General features: G+C 38.4%; 1 protein-coding gene across 1 annotated transcript in view; it reads right to left on the reverse strand.

Moving 5' to 3' along the window:
• ARHGAP15 (Rho GTPase activating protein 15) overlaps window positions 1–22,938 on the reverse strand; it is a 700,001-nt gene that overhangs the window by 587,464 nt on the left and 89,599 nt on the right. Inside the window, exons 3-4 of the mRNA XM_055572678.1 lie at window positions 21,115–21,183; window positions 1,587–1,648 (exon numbers count right to left, since the gene is read on the reverse strand). Coding sequence (XP_055428653.1) covers window positions 1,587–1,648; window positions 21,115–21,183 — 131 coding nt within the window. The remainder of the gene's footprint in view (window positions 1–1,586; window positions 1,649–21,114; window positions 21,184–22,938) is intronic.

The raw sequence follows: 22,938 nt of genomic DNA on the forward strand, positions 1-22,938 counted from the left end.
TTTACTTGGAATCCCTTTTAGGATCTCCTCTTCCTTGCATGAGGCTGGAATCCAAGACCTACCAAAGCTATCACCTCCTCCTTCCTACCAAGCCCCAGGGAAAGGCTGAAGTGGGAACTTTCACAAGCCCTTTTCTATCCTTCTTTGGATGTGATGTCCACATAGCTGGTAAGGTAAGAAAGGGCTTTGGTTTATCCTCGGAAGGCTTATCGCTGCACCCTCCACACTCCTTCCACGGGCTAATATACCTGGGAGTGAAGTCCAGGGGAAAGTTGGCACTAGGTTGGGTTAGTCAAAGAATCCCTACTGCCCTTTCAGAACTTAACACATTATGTCAGGTTCTCCACTGGGGCCTGGACTAGATGAGTCTTTGAAAACAGTATTGCATTTGATCTTGTCACCTGTGTATCTCCCTCCTGACCCTTCAAGGGAGGGTGGCTGCAGAGATACTGCAGAAAAGTAGTCTAGGAGAAGGTTGAAGGCCCTGTTTACCCCAGAATAAAACACAATATTTTAAATGCTCTTCTTTAAAAGAGCTTTTAAAATCTTACCCCAGAATAAAACACAATATAGGTGGAAAATAGAATTTGTTCTTTAAAACTGAAAGAGTTATTTTAAGTAGTGGAATTATGGATGATAGTTTTCTCCAATTTTACTTATTTTAAATAAATAAGTACAATAACATACTTCATTTTCTAGTGTTGGCCAGAGTTCCATCCCAGTAATAAACTACATTATACAATTAATAAGTGTCCCATTGTGTAGCTAATTAGTACATTTATCCTTTATGATTTTAATTGTTAATTATATAGTCATGAATAAATGCTTTGTCTCCCACTGTGAGTACTTTCTACATACCTTTGCAGTTTGCATTTAACCTATCACAAAACGAAGTATTTAATAAGACTTACATGAGAAATAGGGGACATTTTAAAATAGAGATGTTTACTTCTAAGTAGCCCATACATTAAAAAAAATATGTAGCATCTTTGACTACCCTTCTATCAATCTCATTTTTTATTATTAAAGTTTTTTCTTCCTGTCACCTAGGGAAATTCTTCCTGCATTGTCTAATTTCTCTCACCTACTCTGTGTCACTCTCATCTCCAAATGCAGCAACTTCCAACTTTTTATCTAACAGATGATATTTTTCTCTCATTTTTCTTTCTCAAATGATTTTTACTGAGCAACAAATGTATCTCAAATCCTCCATTCTTCAAAAAATTATGCTCTCAATGTATTATAGGAGATTTTTTATACTGCAAAATGAGTCCCTTCACCCTTTAATCTGTTAATCACATAAATCAAGACCTACTTTCTTATTTCTTTGCATATTTTTTTTAATTTCAAGTTTTAGAGGGTCACGAAGCACTTCATTCCTATTCTGTGCAATAAAATAAAATGTAGTGCTTTGTTGGAAACCTATAGTTATATGAAAAATAATGTTGACCTTAGTGATAACAGAGACGAATATTCTAGTCCTGCACCATAGGGCCTAGCTTTCTAAACAATAACAGCAACACAAATTGAGGAGATGGAGAACTAGCATAGTTATATAAAAGTGAATTAAAAAAAAAGTTTATTACCTTAGTTTCTTTCCTCCATCTGCAATTTTAGCTTTTTGAAGATAACCTTCTTTTTCAACCATCTGCAAGAAGAATGCATATGTTAAAACTATGACAAACTCATACACATTATTAGTTTGAATGAACCTATGCTTTCCAACAGTCACTGCAGTGATGGAAGTTTCCAGTCATAGAACTTCATCAATAATGCATATATAGCTTATGGGAAGTGCCTGCAAGATCATAGTCATTACAAGATGTTAAGTATCCAAAAGAAATATTACAAAGAGTAATGTGAATGATTTGTTGAATAGTGATACACCTTTACTCACACTTCCTTCTGGGCATTGAAGTCACTTGCTTACAAAATTGATTAAAAATGGTAAAACAAAGATAAATTTAATGCGTTCCTTAATTTTACTTGTCATCCTTGGAAAAGTTTCTCCTTTTCACCCCTCATTTCTACTTCCCCTTCCATGTACCTGCTGAGGCCAGTGAGAGCAAACAATTCAATAGAACTAGGTAGCTGGTTAAACTGGAAAAGCATCTCAAACCCTGATATTCCATGCATTTTGTTCAGCTAGCTACCAAGAAATACTATGGCAGCATTATCTCATTATCGTCCTCCATGGGGTGGGCTTGCTTCCTTTCTTATTTGTATTTATTGGCTTTCACTGTTAATATAACTGCATATTGCTTAAGAGAGATTCAACTATTCCTTATCACTCCACAGAGATTTTTGTGGAGTTCTAGGGTAAATATGGGAGAAGGCAATGGCACCCCACTCCAGTACTCTTGCCTGGAAAATCCCATGGACGGAGGAGCCTGGTGGGCTGCAGTCCATGGGGTCGCTAAGAGTCAGACATGACTGAGCGACTTCACTTTCACTTTTCACTTTAATGCATTGGAGGAGGGAATGGCAACCCACTCCAGGGTTCTTGCCTGGAGAATCCCAAGGATGGTGGAGCCTGGTGGGCTGCCGTCTGTGGGGTCGCACAGAGTCGGACATGACTGAAGCGACTTAGTAGTAGGGTAAATATATTGGAGAAGGCAATGGCAACCCACTCCAGTACTCCTGCCTGGAAAATCCCATGGACAGAGGAGCCTGGTAGGCTGCAGTCCATGGGGTCACTAAGAGTTGGGCACGACTGAGTGACTTCACTTTCACGCATTGGAGAAGGCAATGGCAACCCACTCCAGTATTCTTGCCAGGAGAATCCCAGGGACAGAGGAGCCTAGTGGGCTGCCGTCTATGGGGTCACACAGAGTTGGACACAACTGAAGCGACTTAGCAGCAGCAGCAGTGGGGTAAATATATACAGAATGTAAGTTGTGATGCAGTGACATCCCAGTCACAGATGGTGACTGCAGCCATGAAATTAAAAGATGGTTACTCCTTGGAAGAAAACTTATGACCAACCTAGAGAGCATATTAAAAAGCAGAGACATTACTTTACCAGCGAAGGCCTGTCTATTCAAAGCTATGGTTTTTCCAGTAGTCCTGTATGGATATGAGAGTTAGACTATAAAGAAAGCTGAGCGCCAAAGAATTGATGTTTTTGAACTGTGGTGTTGGAGAAGACTCTTGAGAGTCCCTTGAACAGCAAGGAGATCCAACCAATCCATCCTAAAGAAAATCAGTCCTGAATATTCATTGAAAAGACTGATGTTGAAGCTGAAACTCCAACACTTTGGCCACCTGATGCGAAGAGTTGACTCATTTGAAAAGACCCTGATCCTGAAAAGATTGAAGGTGGGAGGAGAAGGGGACGACAGAGGATGAGATGGCTGGATGGCATCACCGACTCAATGGACATGAGTTTGAGTAAACTCAGGCAGTTGGTGATGGACTGGGAGGCCTGGCATGCTGCAGCTCATGGGGTCACAAAGAGTTGGACACAACTGAGTGACTGAACTGAATTGACTCCCGTCAAAGTCTGCAATAGATGTTTTAATTTCTTAGTGCCCTATTTCTATCTTCCTTTGACAGTCCTGCACTCTTCTCATCCCTAGTTCTTACTCTCGCTGCAACTTTTCAATCTTGGTGAATTGTCAACAACCTTGACCCGTGTCCCATCCTATATGCTGTAAGCTTTTAGGAGTCAGCTGCCTACTAACAAATGACCATACCCCTCAGTGCCATCCTACATGCTTTTCTCCTGGTTGTAATACTTCACTCCCACCATATTGTCATCACATAAATTTCCAAATATATTGAATCCACTTTAAAATGTATTATGTATCTCTGTTGTTATACAGTTCTTCCATGTTTCCTCTGCAATCCCTTTTAAATGCCCTTTTCTGAATCTTCATTTTTCATTCTGCTGTTATCACTGTCATAGGGCTTGTTGGGTTGTACCTGCACCTGTGCTGTGACTCTTCCTTTCACATCAGGGTTCTCAGCAGATAGAGTACCTGCTGCCACCAATAATTACAATAATAAATATTGTTTGAACAAATGAGTGGATAAATGATGAATGAATGGCTGCTTAAATGTTTATCTAAATTTTTATAGGAAACTGGGTAAGCAAACAAACAAGGAAACAAAAAAAAAAACTATGTGTGCATTATGATAGATTAAAAAAAGAGATATTTGGGGTGAGTTGTCCCTGGGTCAGGAAGATCTCCTGAAGAAAGAAATGGCTACCCACCCCAGTATTCTTGCCTGGAGAATTCCATGGACAGAGGAGCCTGGCAGGCTACAGGGGGTCCATGGGGTCACGAAGAGTCAGACACAACTGAACGACTAATACTTTTCCCAAACCACTAAAATTTTATCAGGTACAAAACTGGCTATTTACAAGACTCACTCTGATATGAGTGAGTTCTTTTCTGATTTATTATTATATTCACAATACATAGCACAATACTTAGCTTTCAAAATATATTGGATGAATACATATTTTAAAAAATAATGAAGATAATGAAGATTTATGATAATCATAGCATACTACTTTTCACATAGCTACATTTCCAGAGAATTTCTTTTATTTCAGCATATTTTCCACAAGCCTAGAAGAATCTAAGGAAGCTCTCTTAGATAACATTTAGAATCATGATATTCAGTGGCACCTCTTTTGTACTTAGATATGTCTATTCATTTGCTTTAATCACCTTTTCACCTAATGTATATGGTCTCTTCTTTTAGTGCCAGAAAATCTTATTTGTCTATCCCCTAAATCCATATAATACATTTAGTAATTAATTTTGGGCATCACTAGTTTCTACAGACATTTGGAAGAAAGATGTTTTTAAGAGCAATTAGCGTCACAGAAGATGTCCCTTTCTTTATGAATGTGTATTTAGAAATTTTGTTGTGTAACAAATAATAGATGGTTGATGGCTGGATGGCATCACTGATTCACTGGACATGAGTTTGAGCAAGCTCCGGGAGTTGGTGATGGACAGGGAAGCCTGGTGTGCTGTAGTCCATGGGGTCACGAAGAGTCAGACACGACTGAGCAACTGAAGTGAACTGAACGAATGATAGATAAAATTTACCACTTTATTTAAGATTTCTTCTGATGAAAATGTTACCAAAAGACTGAATCTGTCTACCAAAAACCTACAAAATCTCTCAACCCATAATAAAATTTTATGCATACATTATTAGCTAAGAATATTGCCTCCCCCCAGAAAAAAAAAAAAATCACTAAAAGGCTACTAGGTGGATATTTAGTTCCCAGAGATGTATTATTGATGACCACTTGTCTAACGTGCGGCGGATTCATTTTGATATTTGGCAAAACTAATACAATTATGTAAAGTTTAAAAATAAAATAAAATTTAAAAAAAAAAAGAGATGGAAAATGTGAAAGTAGAAACCTAATACTCTCGCAGGGAGAAATCTACATAAACTGGCTTGAGTTATATACCTTAAAATTCTCTCTCCTTGAATACGTAATGTTCCTCTATGCACTGGACCTTTTCGGGATAACTGAGATTGAGGCCAGGGGCTGGATTTCTCATATTAGGCTTCTATAAATGGACATCATTGCCATCAAACAGGCTGAGTCAGTTTTCATGGCTTTTAATCAATGCAATAGAGTTGCTAGGCATGTCCACACAGAGGTCCCAGAGAAAACAGGTAAGGAATCTTCTTTTATATTATCTTCTAACGTCCAAGTTGCCTTCCTAGTCATTGGGAGACCCTAGTAATCCTTCTAGTGTGTACTTTTACCTATTATATTTATTTCTACAGTGCATATTTTTACATATCTGTGTATCTGCATATACATTTTACATGTAATTATATACATGTGCAACCATCATGAACTATTCCCATGTCTGTTCATTTCTCTCCATTGTTTCTTTCATACTTAATATACAACCTTTTTTCAATACATTTTAAAATAACATCCCCTTCCACTAAATACCAGTTGCTCTTCTCACAAGGGGACTGAAAAGGTTAATGTTTCTGCTGCATCGTCACTTCAGTCATGTCTGACTCTGTGTGACCCTATGGGCTGCAGCCTGCCAGGTTCCTCTGTCCATGGGATTCTCTAGGCAAGAGTACTAGAGAGGGTTGCCATGCCCTCCTCCAAGGGACCTATCCGACCCGGGGATCAAACCCTTGTCTCCTGCATTGCAAGTGGATTCTTACCGCCAAGCCACTGGGGAAGCCCCACAAAGACTAATAGGACAACCTTAATCTTATTGCGGTTTATATCATTGTGAGATCACATTTCAGGATACTCCTATTCCTCTTTTGGAGGGAATGGATACCCTACTTGCCTCCAATTACCTCCAAGATGAGAACAGCTTTTGTCCTGGAATAGAAAACTCCAATCAGGTTTCCAATACTGAAAGCACTGCCTTATTCAAGTCCCATGCTGAAAAGCAAAGTTTCCATGATGTACACTTAATTACTTTATTAGTCCTTGTCATCATATTTTGAAATACTTTTTCATGTTCCAGGCACTAGGAATCACTTATTCCAGGAGGCTCATAGGAGCCAAAAGAAGTATTAGGGCAAACAGAAGATTGCTCTGTATTTTGCATGTGGGTTTATATATGGTACCATATTAATTATTTTAATTACTTATTCCTCTTTTATGTTAATCCCATGGTTTGAATGGACAGTAATCTATAAATTACAGTGGACTACATTGGTCATCTAGGACCCAGATGGTCTTGCCTCTGGTAATTTACAAAATTATGTTTAGGTTTAGGCATGTGTTTCCCTGGTGGATCAGATGGTAAAGAATCTGCCTGTAATGCAGGAGACCTGGGTTCAGTCCCTGGGTTGGGAAGATATCCTGGGGAAAAGAATGGCTACCCATTCCAATAATCTTGCCTGAGAATTCTATGGACAGAGGAGACTGGTGAGGTACAGTTCATGGAGTCACAAAGAGTCAGACACGACTGATCACCTGAAATGTTCATTTTCTTTCACTTTGGGATACCACATGCCAAGTTCCAGGCCAGCTTGAAGTTCTTTAAAGTTGTAGCATTTCCTAAACCATATACTTAGAAACATCAACCAGTCTTTAGATGTTGAATCTGGCTTCTTGTGCTATTTGTTCAATGTTCCTCAGAATCCCTATTTAATGTTAAGTGGCAGGAAAGATCAGCAATTTGTCCAGATTGGATGCCAGCCAGTCTGCTAGCAGTGAGGGAGTATTCAGCAGACACAACTGTGCTGAGATACATATGAAAAGAATGAATGGTGGTGGGATATCCAGATAGCACCTGTTTATCAGCCTAAGCTGGAAGCCAGACACAAGGCAAGAGAGCAGAAGACAACCTGTGATTAATGCTAACAGTCAGGCAGAAAGACCAGACTGTAACCGTAACTACAGACACTGCATTTTTTTTTTTATGTGAAGTCTTCAGTTCTCAGATAAAATGAGTTCTTATATCTTTATCTTATAAAATAAGATAAAATAGTTCTCAGATAAAATAAGTAGAATTGAAAACAATAGAGTTTTATCTACACCAGTACATTATAAGAGTCCTGTTGAAATACATGTTTATAAATGAAAATGCATTGAATCTAAAACTTTCAGCGCTTTTTCACGAGAAAAGACTGATGTTCAGTACCAGAAACATAGAGCCTTCGCTCTGCTGATATATATGAGTGGTTGCTCTTTTCTCCTTTGTTCTGATTCCTGTGTTCACTGGCAATCTTCTGACTCCTAATTCAGCTTCCTCGGTCCTCTCACAAAGTATGTGATGGACCATAGTCAACATCAGTATATGCACCATTACAAATTAATAAATCAGATTTCAAGTTTATACAGCAGACTCTTAGAAATTTCATTTTGTGAGGTAATCCCGTTGTTGTTTAGTTGCCAAGTTGTGTCTGACTCTTTTGTGACCCTATGGACTGTAGGCCACAGACGGTAGGCTCCTCAGTCTATGGGATTCCCTAGGCAAGTATACTGGAGTGGGTTGCCATTTCCTTCTCCAGGGGAACTTCTGGACCCACGGATGGAACCCACATCTCCTGCGTTAGCAGGAGGATTCTTGACCACTGAGCTACCAAGGAAACCCTAGGGATCAACATCTCTGTAAACACTGGTAATATTGATACATATAATCTATCAAGATCCACCAAACTGAGACAAGCCTCAGGCCTTAACTGGAGAGAACCCTCCAAAGTAGTGGCACCTGTGAAAGTTTCTGTATGACTAACCTGCTTCCTGGGAGAACTTTGTATCGAATCTCCATAACTACACACATGAGCTACTATAATTTTCAAACAGATTTTGCATTTAACACTTTTCCAATTTAGTAATTAGACGTTATATTTTTTTCTGAACTTTCGATTGATCACAGTACTTTGCTGATAATCTTGTTTTTGATAATTTCTATTATAAAGCACACAAGGAGGATATCTGGTTCCATCATATTACCCCCAATGATGTTTCTCTTCCTTTTTAAATCTCTTAACTTTTCCAGTACTCACAGAAATAGAAATGTTGTGTATTCTTTCCATTGGCTTTCTTTTTAAAATTATTTTTATGTTTCTGTCTTTAAAATAAAAAATGTATATATTTAATGTGTACAACATGATATTTTGATTTACATATACATAATGAAATGTTTGGGTTTCCCTCGTGGCTCAGTGGTAAAGAATCTCCCTGCAATGCAGAAGGTGTGTGTTCAATCCCTGAGTCAGGAAGATCTCCTGGATAAGGAAACAGCAACCCACTCCAAAATTGTTGCCTGGGAAATTCCATGGATAGAGGAGCCTGGAGGGCTACAGTCCATGGGGTTGCAAAGAGTTGGACATGACTTAGTGACTAAACAATAACAAACAACAACAGTGAAACAATTACTATAGTCAAGCTACTTAACATATCCATTTCCTCACATAGTTACCTTTTTAAAATTTTTCTGTGGTGAGAGCATGTAAGGTCAACTCTCTCAGCAAATTTTCAGTGTACAACACTGAAAATTATTAATCAGTATAATCACCCTAATGTACAGTCAATCTCTAGAACTTAGTCATTACAGAACTCCACTGGCTTTCCCTCTCTTGCTCTACTTTCCTCTTTGGGACTCACTGCTTACATTTTTTTCTTCTCAGTTTGCAGTTATTTATGTATTGACTCTAGCTTTCTTGCTACATCAGATCTGCTGACCGTGTGTGTGGTCTTGTAGTGGAACAAAAACAAAAATAAAGGGAAAAAAATCACCTTCAAAATGTAGCTTATCTTTATATCATATAAAGTACTAATTTAAAATATAAATGCTTAATTTTAAATGGCAACCCACTCTAGTATTCTTGTCTGGAGAAGTCCATGGAGGGAGGAGCCTGGTAGGCTCCAGTCCATGGGGTCGCAAAGAGACACGACTGAGCTACTTCACTTCACTTCAATTTTAGGGCCATCTCACATATAGCTGGAAAATGAACGATGATGCTCTTGGAGACATGAAATATAAAATCTCTGTGTAACAAAGATACTTAATTAAGTGTGTACATACTTTTAAAAAGTGGTAAACCAAAATTTTCAAGTTGAAAACAATAATTACATGAAAAGGAGAATAGAAGAAAAATGATGCTGTGTCATACATGGGCACTGCCTATAAAGGAGTAATTAAGCATTCTTAAAGATCTGGAAAAGCTGGTCTTGACTTCAGGTCTTAAAGTTAGGCATGGTTTGCTGAACGCAAATTATTTATACCCTGCAGTGTGTATTGTACATTGCTTTCATGGGTTTTCTCCTTCTTTTGCTCTCAGGATAAGAGAATATGTTGTGCTCTGGGGCTCTGCTGAATGTCTTGAACCGGTTTCCAAATGTTGGGTTTGGCAAAGTACATATTATCTTTTGCCAAATGCATTTCCCCATCATTTTAAACCCCTGTGTATTTCAAGGGGAATTTTACCCACATGTCTCTGATTTATTTACCCTTAACTCATCAAAATATCATCTTGAATAAGCTAGCATTTGATGTTTAAGAACCCCCTTAGCCTTTCATCTTGTAACCAGTGTGTTTCATTTGGTCACCACCATAAAAATCCAGGTTCTATTTGGGAAACAGGCTGATGAGGGCACTTCTTTCTGTCTCAAGAAATTCAGTCTTTTGGAGCTTTTCCTGTACAGATGCATCTTCTTTCCCTTCCTTTTTTTCTCTGTTCTTCCCTGAATTCTATTTCTTTGTGCCATTGATGCAAATATGGTGTTCTTTCTTTAACTGTTACTGGGATTCAGTGAGAATGGCCTTCCTGGTTACTGTCTGGGAAATTTATTAGCATAATTCAATTGTTTTGTTATAACTGGTTTTGGTCAAGGCAATAGGGAAAACAAGATTGCTCAATGTTAATAACCTTTTTCATTGTTGTTGTGTAAATGTTCTTCTCTTCTGTAGAGTTAAGTGAATTTCAAATGTAGGCCTGGATGGGAAAAGTTATTGTAACCTGTTTTTGTATTTTAATGGCTTCTGAACTCCTTACCATTATCTGAGAACTGTCTCCCTCTACCCACATTTCCAGATTTATATCCCTAGTCAGTCTACCACTTCCCTGGTGGCTCAAACCGTACAGCATCTGCCTACAGTGCAGGAGACCCGGGTTCAATAGCTGGGTCAGGAAGATCTCCTGGAGAAGGAAATGGCACCCCACTCCAGTAGCCTTGCCTGGAAAATCCCATGGACGGAGGAGCCTGGTAGGCTATAGTCCATGGGGTCACAAAGAGTCAGACACGACTGAGCGACTTCACTTTCTTTCTTTCTTTTCTAGTCAGTGCAGCATTCATGCAGTTTTTCCAATATAACAACTTTGTTCTGACTTCCAGACCTCTGTACTTGCTAGTCCTTCTGTTTGCAGCATCCTTCCAGTTATTTGCTTAACAACCTCTATTCACCCTGTAAATCTCAATTTAAATGGCTCTTTCAAATTGTGCTTTTATAAATACTTAATCCAAAGTAGGCTCTCCCTCTCTCATAGAAACTTGTTTGTCTGCTGTCATAGCATGTTGTGTAATTTGCATTAATAGAATTATGACTTTCTTTATTTGTTTAATATTTCTCTTCACCTCTGGACTGACAGGCCCTCCAGAAAAGGACTTGACTATTTAGCATATCATATTACACCCAAACCTAGCACAGGGATGGCCTCAACAAATATTGGAGTTAACACACTCCTACACAACACTGTAAAATCTATATGCCGATAACACTTTTTAAATGAAAAAAAATTAAAAAAATTAAAAAACACTCTTGTTTGAGTAAAGGAAGGGCACATAAAACAATGAAAACTTGGAGATGGTTTGTATAAGAGTTCTTAAATTATATAGCATTATTAATATACTAACATCTTAAAGATTTGGGAGAGTGCTTTTTCCAAAAACCTAATTTTTATCTTAACAAAGTAGAATTTTGAAAGACTAAAGAGCTTTTGGCAATTTTTTTTTGCAATTTAAGGAAAGCACAGCCTAATCAATAGAATGATTCCCCACAAAGAGGCTGTCCTTTGTTTTAACATAAGAAATGCTGTATGCTCATAATGTCTTTCATCCTTAAAGCCCTCACAAGTATTAATTAATCCACAAAATGATATCTGGCTCCAAAAGGTAGAATCTGTGACTTAAGGTTTATCTGCAAAAGCCTGCTTTGCCCTCAAGCCATGGCAACTTCCTGAGCTCTGGCCTGCAAATCCTTCCAGCTCAGGAGGCAGCAGATGATTCTCTAAAACCTGCCACAGGCTTTTGAGTCCTGCAGGGTTATCCCCAGACATGCCTTATACACTTTTGATAAACATAATGATAAAGATTTAACATGCTATAAACAGGGTTATTTTTCTTGAATATTTCATTAAAGGTAAAGGGGGAAATGCTCTGAAAATAATTAGGTCTCACAAAGAGTTATAATGTGAAATATACAAAATCAGGAAACAAACACATATTAGTACATTTGACGTTTCATGTTTAAAATCTTCACTGTGTTACAGAGCTGGTTAAGAAACAACACAGCTTCTCAGAAAATAATTTAGTCTCTTGCATTGATAGCATATGGATTTGCATACCAAGTGGCATAAGTGACGTCAGCTGTCAGTGAACTGGGTAGTTTGCACCCTGAGATTTCAGGCTCCAACTAGGAATATATTTTTGCCAGTATTCAAAGGAAATGCATTATGTTGCTGTTTAACCACGTTGATTGCAACTTCTTTCTTAAAGGGGAAGTTAAGTGGTAAATTATGGTTACTGAAGGGTGACAGCATCTAGGGGATCACCCACCATAGCAGACTCCACTCTCAGAAAGTGAATTATTTTCCTCCAAAAGTAGTGGGTGGAATGGGATACTTTGGGTCAGTTATGCTTAAAGCCAAAGGCTCTAATGACTGCTGGATAATGTTCAAAGAATTTCTAAATATGAGAGATAAAGGAAATGAGATTTTTAGCACAAAATGTGGGATATAAATAAGCTCAAAGATCCAGATGGTAAAAATAATGAGTAATAACATCTACTTAAGGATTTTACTGAGAAGGCAATGGCACCCCACTCCAGTACTCTTGCCTGGAAAAATCCCGTGGACGGAGGAGCCTGGTAGGCTGCAGTCCATGGGGTCGCTAAGAGTCGGACACGACTGAGAGACTTCACTTTCACTTTTCACTTTCATGCATTGGAGAAGGAAATGGCAACCCACTCCAGTATTCTTGCCTGGAGAATCCCAGGGACAGAGGAGCCTAGTGGGCTGCCGTCTCTGGGGTCGCACAGAGTCGGACATGACTGAAGCGACTTAGCAGCAGCAGCAGCAAGGATTTTACTATTTTATAAAGTGTTTTGGTACATATCATTTTATATATGGTAGCTCATCTTGGTAGGTATTGACAAGGAAAAACATTGCAAGAACTTATGGATGACTACAGAAGCAACCCTGAGGCAGGGTTGGGGGAAAGAAAAAGAGATATAGAGACAGAAGGAAGGAACATGTCAGATTGTGGAAAAAATATTTGAATCTAGGTTAAAAATAAGTATACAGTTTTATTCAGTTCAGTTCAGTTCAGTTCAGTTCAGTCGCTCAGTCGTGTCCAACTCTTTGCGATCCCGTGAATCGCAGCACGCCAGGCTTCCCTGTCCATCACCAACTCCCGGAGTTCACTCAGACTCACATCCATCGAGTCGGTGATGCCATCCAGCCATCTCATCCTCTGTCGTCCCCTTCTCCTCCTGCCCCCAATCCCTCCCAGCATCAGAGTCTTTTCCAATGAGTCAACTCTTCCCATAAAGTAGCCAAAGTACTAGAGTTTCAGCTTTAGCATCATTCCTTCCAAAGAAATCCCAGGGCTGATCTCCTTCAGAATGGATTGGTTGGATCTCCTTGCAGTCCAAGGGACTCTCAAGAGTCTTCTCCAACACCACAGTTCAAAGGCATCAATTCTTCGGTGCTCAGCTTTCTTCACAGTCCAACTCTCACATCTATACATGACCACTGGAAAAACCATAGCCTTGACTAGATGAACCTTTGTTGGCAAAGTAATGTCTCTGCTTTTGAATATGCTATCTAGGTTGGTCATAACTTTTCTTCCAAGGAATAAGTGTCTTTTAATTTCATTGCTGCAGTCACCATCCGCAGTGATTTTGGAGCCCCCCAAAATAAAGTCAGCCACTGTTTCCACTGTTTCCCAATCTATTTCCCATGAAGTGATGGGACCGGATGCCATGATCTTCGTTTTCTGAATGTTAGTTTTATTAGGCAAATATAAAAGCAGCTCTATAGGTTGTGGAAAAATAATTCAAGTTTTGATGTAAACAGCAATGGATAATTAAAAATCAATACAAATTTGTTGTTAGAAGGAATTGGTGATTATTTTCTCATTGTCTATCATAATGGAGTAGTTCATAAGTAAGACTTGTAGGGAAAAGATAAACATTTCTATCTTTAAAATAACATTAAATAAGCAATTTAATTCAAGTAGAGACTGAATAAAAGTTGAACCTAACCTCTGTTCACAAGGGAAATGAGAGCTAAACAAGTACTCATAGAAAGGATCCAGGGAAACCGAATGCAAGCATAGAAAGTAAATTAGTTGGTAGTTCCAATAGAGTTTTTAGAGCTTGTGTGTGTGTGTGTATGTGTAAACAGAGAGATTGAATAGAAATGCAGGGAAAGAGATTTACAGAGACTGAAAGCTAAAGAGATCAACAAATTACTGTTTTTTTCCTTTTATCTAGCAGTAGTTCCCAATGCCACTTTTCCAAGTTTATCTGATCTAGAATAGTGTATTAAGCATATAGATGTATTTTTTCTTAGTTACATTATCCATAATTTGAGATCTTTTAAAAATAAGTTTAATTTATTGAGAATTCAGGCTGCAGAGTCAAGGCATATAACTGCTGCTGCTGCTTCTAAGTCGCTTCAGTCGTGTCCAACTCTGTGCGACCCCATAGACGGCAGCCCACCAGGCTCCCCCGTCCCTGGGATTCTCCAGGCAAGAACACTGGAGTGGGTTGCCATTTCCTTCTCCAATGCATGAAAGTGAGAAGTGAAAGTGAAGTCGCTCAGTTGTTTCCGACTCTTAGCGACCCCATGGACTGCAGCCTACTAGGCTCCTCCATCCATGGGATTTTCCAGGCAAGAGAACTGGAGTGGGGTGCCATTGCCTTCTCCAGCCAACAAACCAACAAATAACCTTGAAATTAGGAAGGTACATTAAGAAAACTGTTTCTGGAATATTTTAATTCTTTCAATATTAGCCTATGATTTATATATAGGCATAGCAAAAGTATACCATTAGTTATTGGTTAAATTTAAGTAATAATCATAATTTTAAATTTTAAAATTCATAATTAATACACATTTCATGTAAAAATTTGAAAGTTTATGGCATTTTTCAAATATAATCTCATATATATTCGCACATATAAAATTACATATAATTTCATACATATTTATATTACATACACACGCTCATATAGCTTCATTTTCAGTTTAACTTTTGCCATGTTTCATCAAACACTTCAGAGAGACATTTGCATGTGCTATACTTAAAATAAAGCATTTTATTTATATGTACTTTATTTGTTCTGTAAGGCAAATGTATACAAAAGAAACACCATTACTTTTCTATTCACTGTACAGCTCTACTGTGCCAGGCCTTCCATGAAGTTTTAATAAGAAAACAGTAAGTGAAGCATAGCTCTCCCCTCAAATACCTTGCAATGCAGTAAGAGAGATATAAAAGGAAACAGGCAATTTCAATGTGATCAGAGATAGAGTCAATTTAGAGATAGAGGCAAGGAAAGCTGCTACAGAAAGGCAGAATAAAGAAGGGCTACCTGATTCAAAGTTGAGGAATCAAAGAAATACTTTCCAGGGAAAATGTTCTCTAAGTTGAAACCTAAGTGGTCAATTTTGAAAATAAGATATTGTTATATCTAATTAAATTTTAAAAATGTCTTTCACTATGATTAACAGTCATATATGTATTAATCTCTGAAATCAATGATATTATTTTAATAAATCTTTAATATCTTATAATTAAACCATTGACATGTGTGTCTTTTACAAACACTAGTGCCAGAAACAATGTAAGGGGAAGTATGATATAATAAAGAAAATACAAGTCATGACCCCTAACTAAAAAGCATTTATAGTCTAGCCATGGAACAAGTCTATTACCCATGAAATAAGAGTGGACAACACAAAAGAGTGTTGAGATGAAGGAACTATAATTGTTACAGAAAATCCGAGCTGCTTCAGTGTAAGAGCCATGTCTTAATCATGTTACTATTGCTGGCTTGAGGGTATGTATTTGGCAGTAGATAATAAATAAGGTAAATCAGGGCTATGAGAAAGTCTATAGACTTGATGCTATAGAAAATAGGAAGCTGCTGAAAGTTGTGACTAGGAGCATGAAATAATGAAGCTTATATTTAAAGAAGGCTGGTGTGAAATTACTGCAGAATCAGTGGGAGAGGTGTGGTAGATACAGTGGGGTGAGGCCAGAGCATTTGAAAGGCCTGGGGAACATGTGCTTGCACACATGCAAAAAAGATGAGAACGTCACACCCCTGTGGAGAAAACAGTTCAGAAAATGTTGACTTACATGAAGGGTCATAGAGTAAATAAAGGATCCAGAGAAAATGTATTCTCAGCCTAGATAAAAGTTTACTACTAACAGGGATGTGGTAGGTTAGGAATTCAGGATTAACATGTACATACTGTGTGTGTGCTAAATCGCTTCAGTTGTGTTCGATTCTTTACAACCCTATGGACTGTATAGCCTGCCAGGCTCCTCTGTCCATAGGATTATCTAGGCTAGAATCCTGGAGTAGATTGCCATGCACTTCTCCAGGGGATCTTCATGACCCAGGGATGGAACCTAGTCTCTTACATGTCCTGCATTGGCAGGAGGGTTCTTTACCACTAGCACCACCTGGAAAGCCCCATGTACACACTACTATGTATAAACTAGATAACTAACAAGGACCTACTATATATATAGTATAGGGAATACTGATTAATATTCTGCAATAACCTAAATGGAAAAATAATTTTAAAAAGAATATATAGATATACCTGAATCATTTTGCTATACGCTTGAAGCTAACACAACATTGTTAATCAACTAGACTCCAATATAAACTAAAAAAAATTAAAATTAAATTTGAACAAAAATTTTAAAAGTGTCTTCTCTATTAAAAAGAGGTAACTTGTTCTTTTAAGTAAGTATAAAAAATAATGGCAGGGTCAATGGAAATAGGAGTCAATTTGAGAAGAAGGTGATGATGGGTTCAACTTGGAATATTTCACATCTAGAGTGACCCTAAGATATGCTAGAACGAATGACTAAGTAACACTTCAAGATATATGATGAGATTATGAAGAGAAAGTACACAAGTATGCATCGGTGTATTATAAGCCTGGAAGTAAAAAAAAGTCGGTAACTATCTCATTTGTCACATAGCTATCTCATTTGTGCATTCAGTTAACACGTATTTACTGAAATTTTATTATGTTCTTACAGTTATTAGAATCATGGGAATCAAGATCTAAACATAGGCTACAACAGGCCTGCTCCCACAGAACACTCTAAGGAGATGACAAAGGAAAAGAAAATGCAGAGTATAGCACATGGTGATAAGTTGTATGGAGAAAATTAAATTAGGGTAAGAGAAAAGGAGTGTGGACTGAAATGGTGGTTTTCTTAATTTGTTCATTTGTATTTAGGGGAGACTAGAGAAGAGCTATTTTAAAAGATGACATTTGAATAAAGAGGCAACGAAAAGGAAGGAACTAGGCTTACAAATTTCTGGGTGCTAAATGAACTATTCTGTACCAGACAGAACAAAGAGCAGGTGAAATGGCCCTAAGGAAAAAGTAAAGAGGTCATCTTGGCTGGAGCAGAGTGTCAGGAGAAGAGAGGAAAGGGTGAAGCACAGAGGTGGCTGGGTCCTGTAGAATCTGGTAAGTAATTTCATGTCTTTCAGGTTTTACCCTGGAGACACTGGAAATCAGAGAGGTATTTGAGCCAAAGCGTGACATCAACTAACTTACATTTTAACAATCTCATGCTAGCTGTTGTATCAAAAATTAAAAAAAAAAAATAGAAAGCAAGAATGAAAGTAGATACGTCCATTAGGAAGGCATTATAATAAACTTTACCTTCTGAGCCACCAGGGAATCCCAAAGTCTTCCCTGGTAGCTCAGGCAGTAAAGAATCTGCCAGCAATGCAGGAGGCTGAGGTTTGATCCTTGGGTTGGGAAGATCCCTTGGAGAAGGGAATGGCAGCCCACTCCAGTATTCGTGCCTGGAAAATTCCATGGATAGGGGAGCCTGGTGGGCTACAGTCCATTGGGGTCTCAAAGAGTCAGACATAACCGAGTAACTAAAGCATACACACGTAATAAACTAGGAGATGAATGATATAGCACAAAGATGGGAGAAAGTGAAATGATTCTAGATAGATTTTAAAGACAGAGTAAATGGGGTTCTTTGGTGTTTTAGTTTATGTAATGAAATAAACAAAAGTCAAAGATGACTAACAGTTTTCACTGTAGGACCTAGAAGATTGGAGTTACATCCTATGAAATGCAGAAGACTGGGAGAAGCAGGTTTGGAGGGAAATCAGAATTACTTTTGGATGTTAAATTTGAGATGTAGACATATAAATGAAAATGCCACAATGTACAATATTGTAGTTTAGGGCAATGGTCTATCCTGAAGACTGAATGTTAGAAGTGGTTAGTGTAACACAGTATATGAAACAACAACATTGAAATGAGATTCCTTAGTGAATAAATGTAGACAGAAAGAAGAAAAGTTAAGAGTCGATCTCCAAGATGAATGAGAACCAGCAAAGGAGATGGAAAGTCAGTGGCCACTTAATTATTTGGATATCCAAAAGACAGCAGTTTCCTGGTAGTCATGTGAGAAAAATGTTTCCAAAAAGTTATTAATTGGATTAAATTCTGAGATAGATATTCTAAGGAGAAAACCAAAACTTTACCAACATGTGCCCATGTTGGTACCAACTTTAGTAACATGAAAGTAACAGATGACCTCGTTAAGAGGTGAGTGGTTGGGATAAATGCCTAAATGGAGTTGCTGCAAGAAGTAAAAGGAGGGGAGAAATTAGAGACATTAAAGGTAGACAATATTTTAAAGAATTTTTTATTCTGAAGTAAAACAGAATAACGAAGCAATTAGCTAGAGTGGACATAAGTGACCTAAACCATGCCAAGCGAAGAAAATCATGGAACTGAGCTAAGAAAAAAATCATTTTGAACTGGAAGCACATTGACTAATATGAAGTACAAGAAGGATAAGCAAGGAGAAAGGGGGCATTATATTTATCAAAAAGGAGATCATTAATAAAAAGAAAGTTACATATCAAAAAGTTTGTGTTTATGTGTTTTTAAGGAGTACGTCAAGGCTGTATATTGTCACCCTGCTTATTTAACTTATATGCAGAGTACATCATGAGAAATGCTGGGCTGGAAGAAGCACAAGCTGGAATCAAGATTGCCAGGAGAAATATCAATAACCTCAGATATGTAGATGACATCACCCTTATGGCAGAAAGTGAAAAGGAACTAAAGAGCCTCTTGATGAAAGTGAAAGAAGAGAGTGAAAAAGTTGGCTTAAAGCTCAACATTCAGAAAACTAAGATCATGGCATCCGATCCCATCATTTCATGGCAAATAGATGGGGAAACAGTGCAAACAGTGCCTGACTATTTTTCTGGGCTCCAAAATCACTGCAGATGGTGATTGCAGCCATGAAATTAAAAGATGCTTAATCCTTGGAAGGAAAGTTATGACCAACTTAGACAGCATATTAAAAAACAGAGATATTACTGTCAACAAAGGTCCATTTAGTCAAGGCTATGGTTTTTCCAGTGGTCATGTATAGATGGAGAGTTGGACTACAAAGAAAGCTGAGCACCGAAGAATTGATGCTTTTGAAATATGGTGTTGGAGAAGACTCTTGAGAGTCCCTTGGACTGCAAGGGGATCCAATCAGTCCATCCTAAAGGAGATCAGTCCTGGGTGTTCATTGAAAGGACTGATTTTGAAGCTTAAACCCCAATACTTTGGCCACCTGATGCGAAGAGCTGACTCATTTGAAAAGACCCGAATGTTGGAAAAGATTGAGGGCCGGAGAAGAAGGGGACTACAGAGGATAAGATGAGGATGGCATCACTGACTCAATGGGCATAGGTTTGGGTGGACTCCAGGAGTTGGTGATGGACAGGGATGCCTGGGGTGCTGTGGTTCATGGGGTCGCAAAGAGTCAGATACGACTGAGTGACTGAACTGAACTGAACTGAAGATATCTCTGAGACATCTGTAAGTTAATTATATCTACTTCATTCTTTTATGTTTTGTAGGATGTTTCAGGTATTCTTAATTGTTATTACTGCTACTGCTAAGTCACTTCAGTCGTGTCCGACTCTGTGCGACCCTGTAGACAGCAGCCCACCAGGCTCCCCTGTCCCTGGGATTCTCCAGGCAAGAACATTGGAGTGGGTTGCCATTTCCTTCTCCAATGCATGAAAGTGAAAAGTGAAAGTGAAGTCGCTCAGTCGTGTCCGACTCTTTGGGACCCCATGGACTGAAGCCTACCAGGCTCCTCCATCCATGGGATTTTCCAGGCAAGAATTTTGGAGTGGGGTGCCATAGGATACAACAATAAACAACAAGAAGATTAAAAAACACACAAAACTTGGTCTCACTCTTAGAATCTACAGATAAGGGATTAATTTTTCCTTAAAAATGTCAAAATTTGCAGTAGGTGCCTGATAACCTCTACTTCACTGGAGAAGGAAATGGCAACAGTCCAGTGTTCTTGCCTGGGAAATCCCATGGGCAGAGGAGCCTGGCAGTCTACAGTCCATAGGGTCACAAAGAGTGGGACACAACCTAGCACCTGAATCACCACTACTCACACTGTTCTATAATCCCTCCTCCTTAAGTATAGACTGAATTTAGTGACCAAGAGAATGTAGCAAAACTGATGGGATATCATTTCTATGATTAGGTTGCAGAAGATTCTATTTTTCACTTTACTAACAGATTCTCTGGTGCTTCCCTGAGGCTCAAGTGGTAAATAATCTGCCTGCAATGCAGAAGACTTGGGTTCAATCTCTGCATCAGGAAGATCTCCTGGAGGACAGCATGGCAACCCACTCTAATATTCTTGCTGGGAAAATCTCATGGACAGAAGAGCCTGGTTGGCTATTGCCCATGGGGGTCACAAAGTATCAGATATGACTGAAGTGACTGAGCACACCCAACGGACTCTCTTGCCTTCCCAGCTGGCATGCTTTGAAGAAGAAAGCAAACATACAAGTCGCAAGGAAGTAAGAGCAGCCTCTGGCCAAAAGCCTCAAAGGAACGAAATCGTGCCAACAGCCATGTACTTGAGCTTGAAAACAGATTCTTCCCCCTTCAAGCCTTCAGATGTTACCCCAATTTTAGCTTAAATTTTGAGTGAAAACTTTTGAAAGACTCTGAGCCACAGGACCCTACTAGCTTATGCCCAAATTTCGGACCCACAGAAATGTGAAGTATATGCTGTCCTAAGTTGCTGAGCTCTGAGGTAATTTATTTTGTTGACAGTAGACAAATAATACAGTACTGAAGTGAAATACTTACCAATTGTTCCAAAGGAGGAATGACATCTTTCAAGATATGCTGTGAATGATTTCTTCTGTGCCGGGATATCTGAAAAAACAGTGACATTTGATACCATTATATAATTTATATTAAAAAATCTTTAAATAAAAGAGCATAATTTTGTAACAGTGCACATGAGAATCACCATATTCAAATTCACTCAAAAAGGTGAATAAAGTAAGTTTAAATGGGAAGTAAATGTTTTGGACATTAACTAATTTGGATAAAAGGTGTACTCAAAGATGGCTGGCTGCAACAATATCTCATATTCCTTGTGGTCTCCTTACCCTTTGACCTTGATAGCCTTCCTATCAAATGGTGGGGTGTATGCTGTTTCATTTTGAACTTGGGTGGACCTTTATACATGCTTTAACCAGAATACATGGCAGAAGTGACATACATGACTACAAATATTAGAGTATAAAAATACCACTCACTCCCCACTTGTTCTCTTGGAACCCTCCCAAATCCTCCTCCTCTGCAGAAACGGCTCTGCTCCTGTTTGAATGTTCTTTCTGTTGTTGAAGGCTGGAGCCCAGTTCTGTGGGCACAGGAAGGATCTGCTCTCTGGCCTCCTGGGACTAGCAGAAAGGGGCTCCCAAGGCCTACACCCCTCCTTCCAGAGAAGGAGCTGAGATCTAGGTTTACTTTTATTTTTTTCCATTTCGGGTGTACCCTTGGGGACAAGGTAAGGAAGGAAGGTGAGGTTTCTAGGTGGTGTCATAGTGTGATACCAGATATTGAATAATACAATTGCTGTTTTTTGTTAAAAAAAAAAAAAAAGGCACCATGTTGAGAGGAAACCCAAATTGGCCCATTCAGAGAGATCAGTTTTCTAGCTGACAGACTAGGTGAGTTTCCAGCAGAGAGCCAATATCAGCCACTGACCATGTGAACAAAAAGTATCTTCATGATTCCTTTTTCTAGGCATTGAATCCCCACAGCTTTCAGGTCTTCTCAGTAGAGATATCAAACACTGCAATAGCTGCTCTTATTGTGCTTTATCTGAATTTTTGACCAGATTCCATCAGCAAAAAGAAAAAAAAATCATTGTTTTACACCTCTATGTTTCAGAGTGATCTGCAATGCTGTAGAAGTAACTGGGACAAAATATATAATATTGAAACTTTTGTATTTATCTGTGTGTTTATAAACTTAGCTTCTTCAGAGTTAATGTGCTATTAATGTCCATGTCTTCCACTGTTATCCATATATATATAAATATACAAAACACACAGTAAGTGTTTTCAGAACAAATTTGATTTAAATTCCTTATCTTTTCTCCTGAAGAAGTATCATAGATTCTATAGTAAAAAAAAAAAAAGGAATTTATAATTAAAAATCATATTTTAAAATTTAAATAAAAGCTCTCATTAATAGTACAGTTTCACTATAAAGGGATTTTCCAGTACTTTACATAAAGAAGAGAAGGTGGTGGGACAAATCAGTAGGAAGAGAAAGAAAGAGACAGAGACAGAAGAGAAAGAGAGAGAGACATGAGTGTAAGGAATCTTTAAATTAAGCACTATGTCTAGAACATAATTTTGGATGATTTTGGCTCTGTTTACCAGCACATAAAACAGACTGAAAAGATCAATTCAATGCCAGCTAAGATTGTGGTGGTGTTGTTCAGTTGCTCAGTCATGTCAGACTCTGTAACCCCATGAACTGCAGAACGCCAGACTTCCCTGGAAGTCTTCCATTTCCTGGAGCTTGCTCAAACTCATGTCCATTGAATCAGTGATGCCATCCAACTATCTCGTCCTCTGTCAACCCCTTCTCATCCTGCATTCAATCTTTCCC

Source organism: Bubalus kerabau, chromosome 3, assembly GCF_029407905.1.
Source record: "Bubalus kerabau isolate K-KA32 ecotype Philippines breed swamp buffalo chromosome 3, PCC_UOA_SB_1v2, whole genome shotgun sequence".
In the NCBI taxonomy this organism is placed as follows: Eukaryota; Metazoa; Chordata; class Mammalia; order Artiodactyla; family Bovidae; genus Bubalus; species Bubalus kerabau.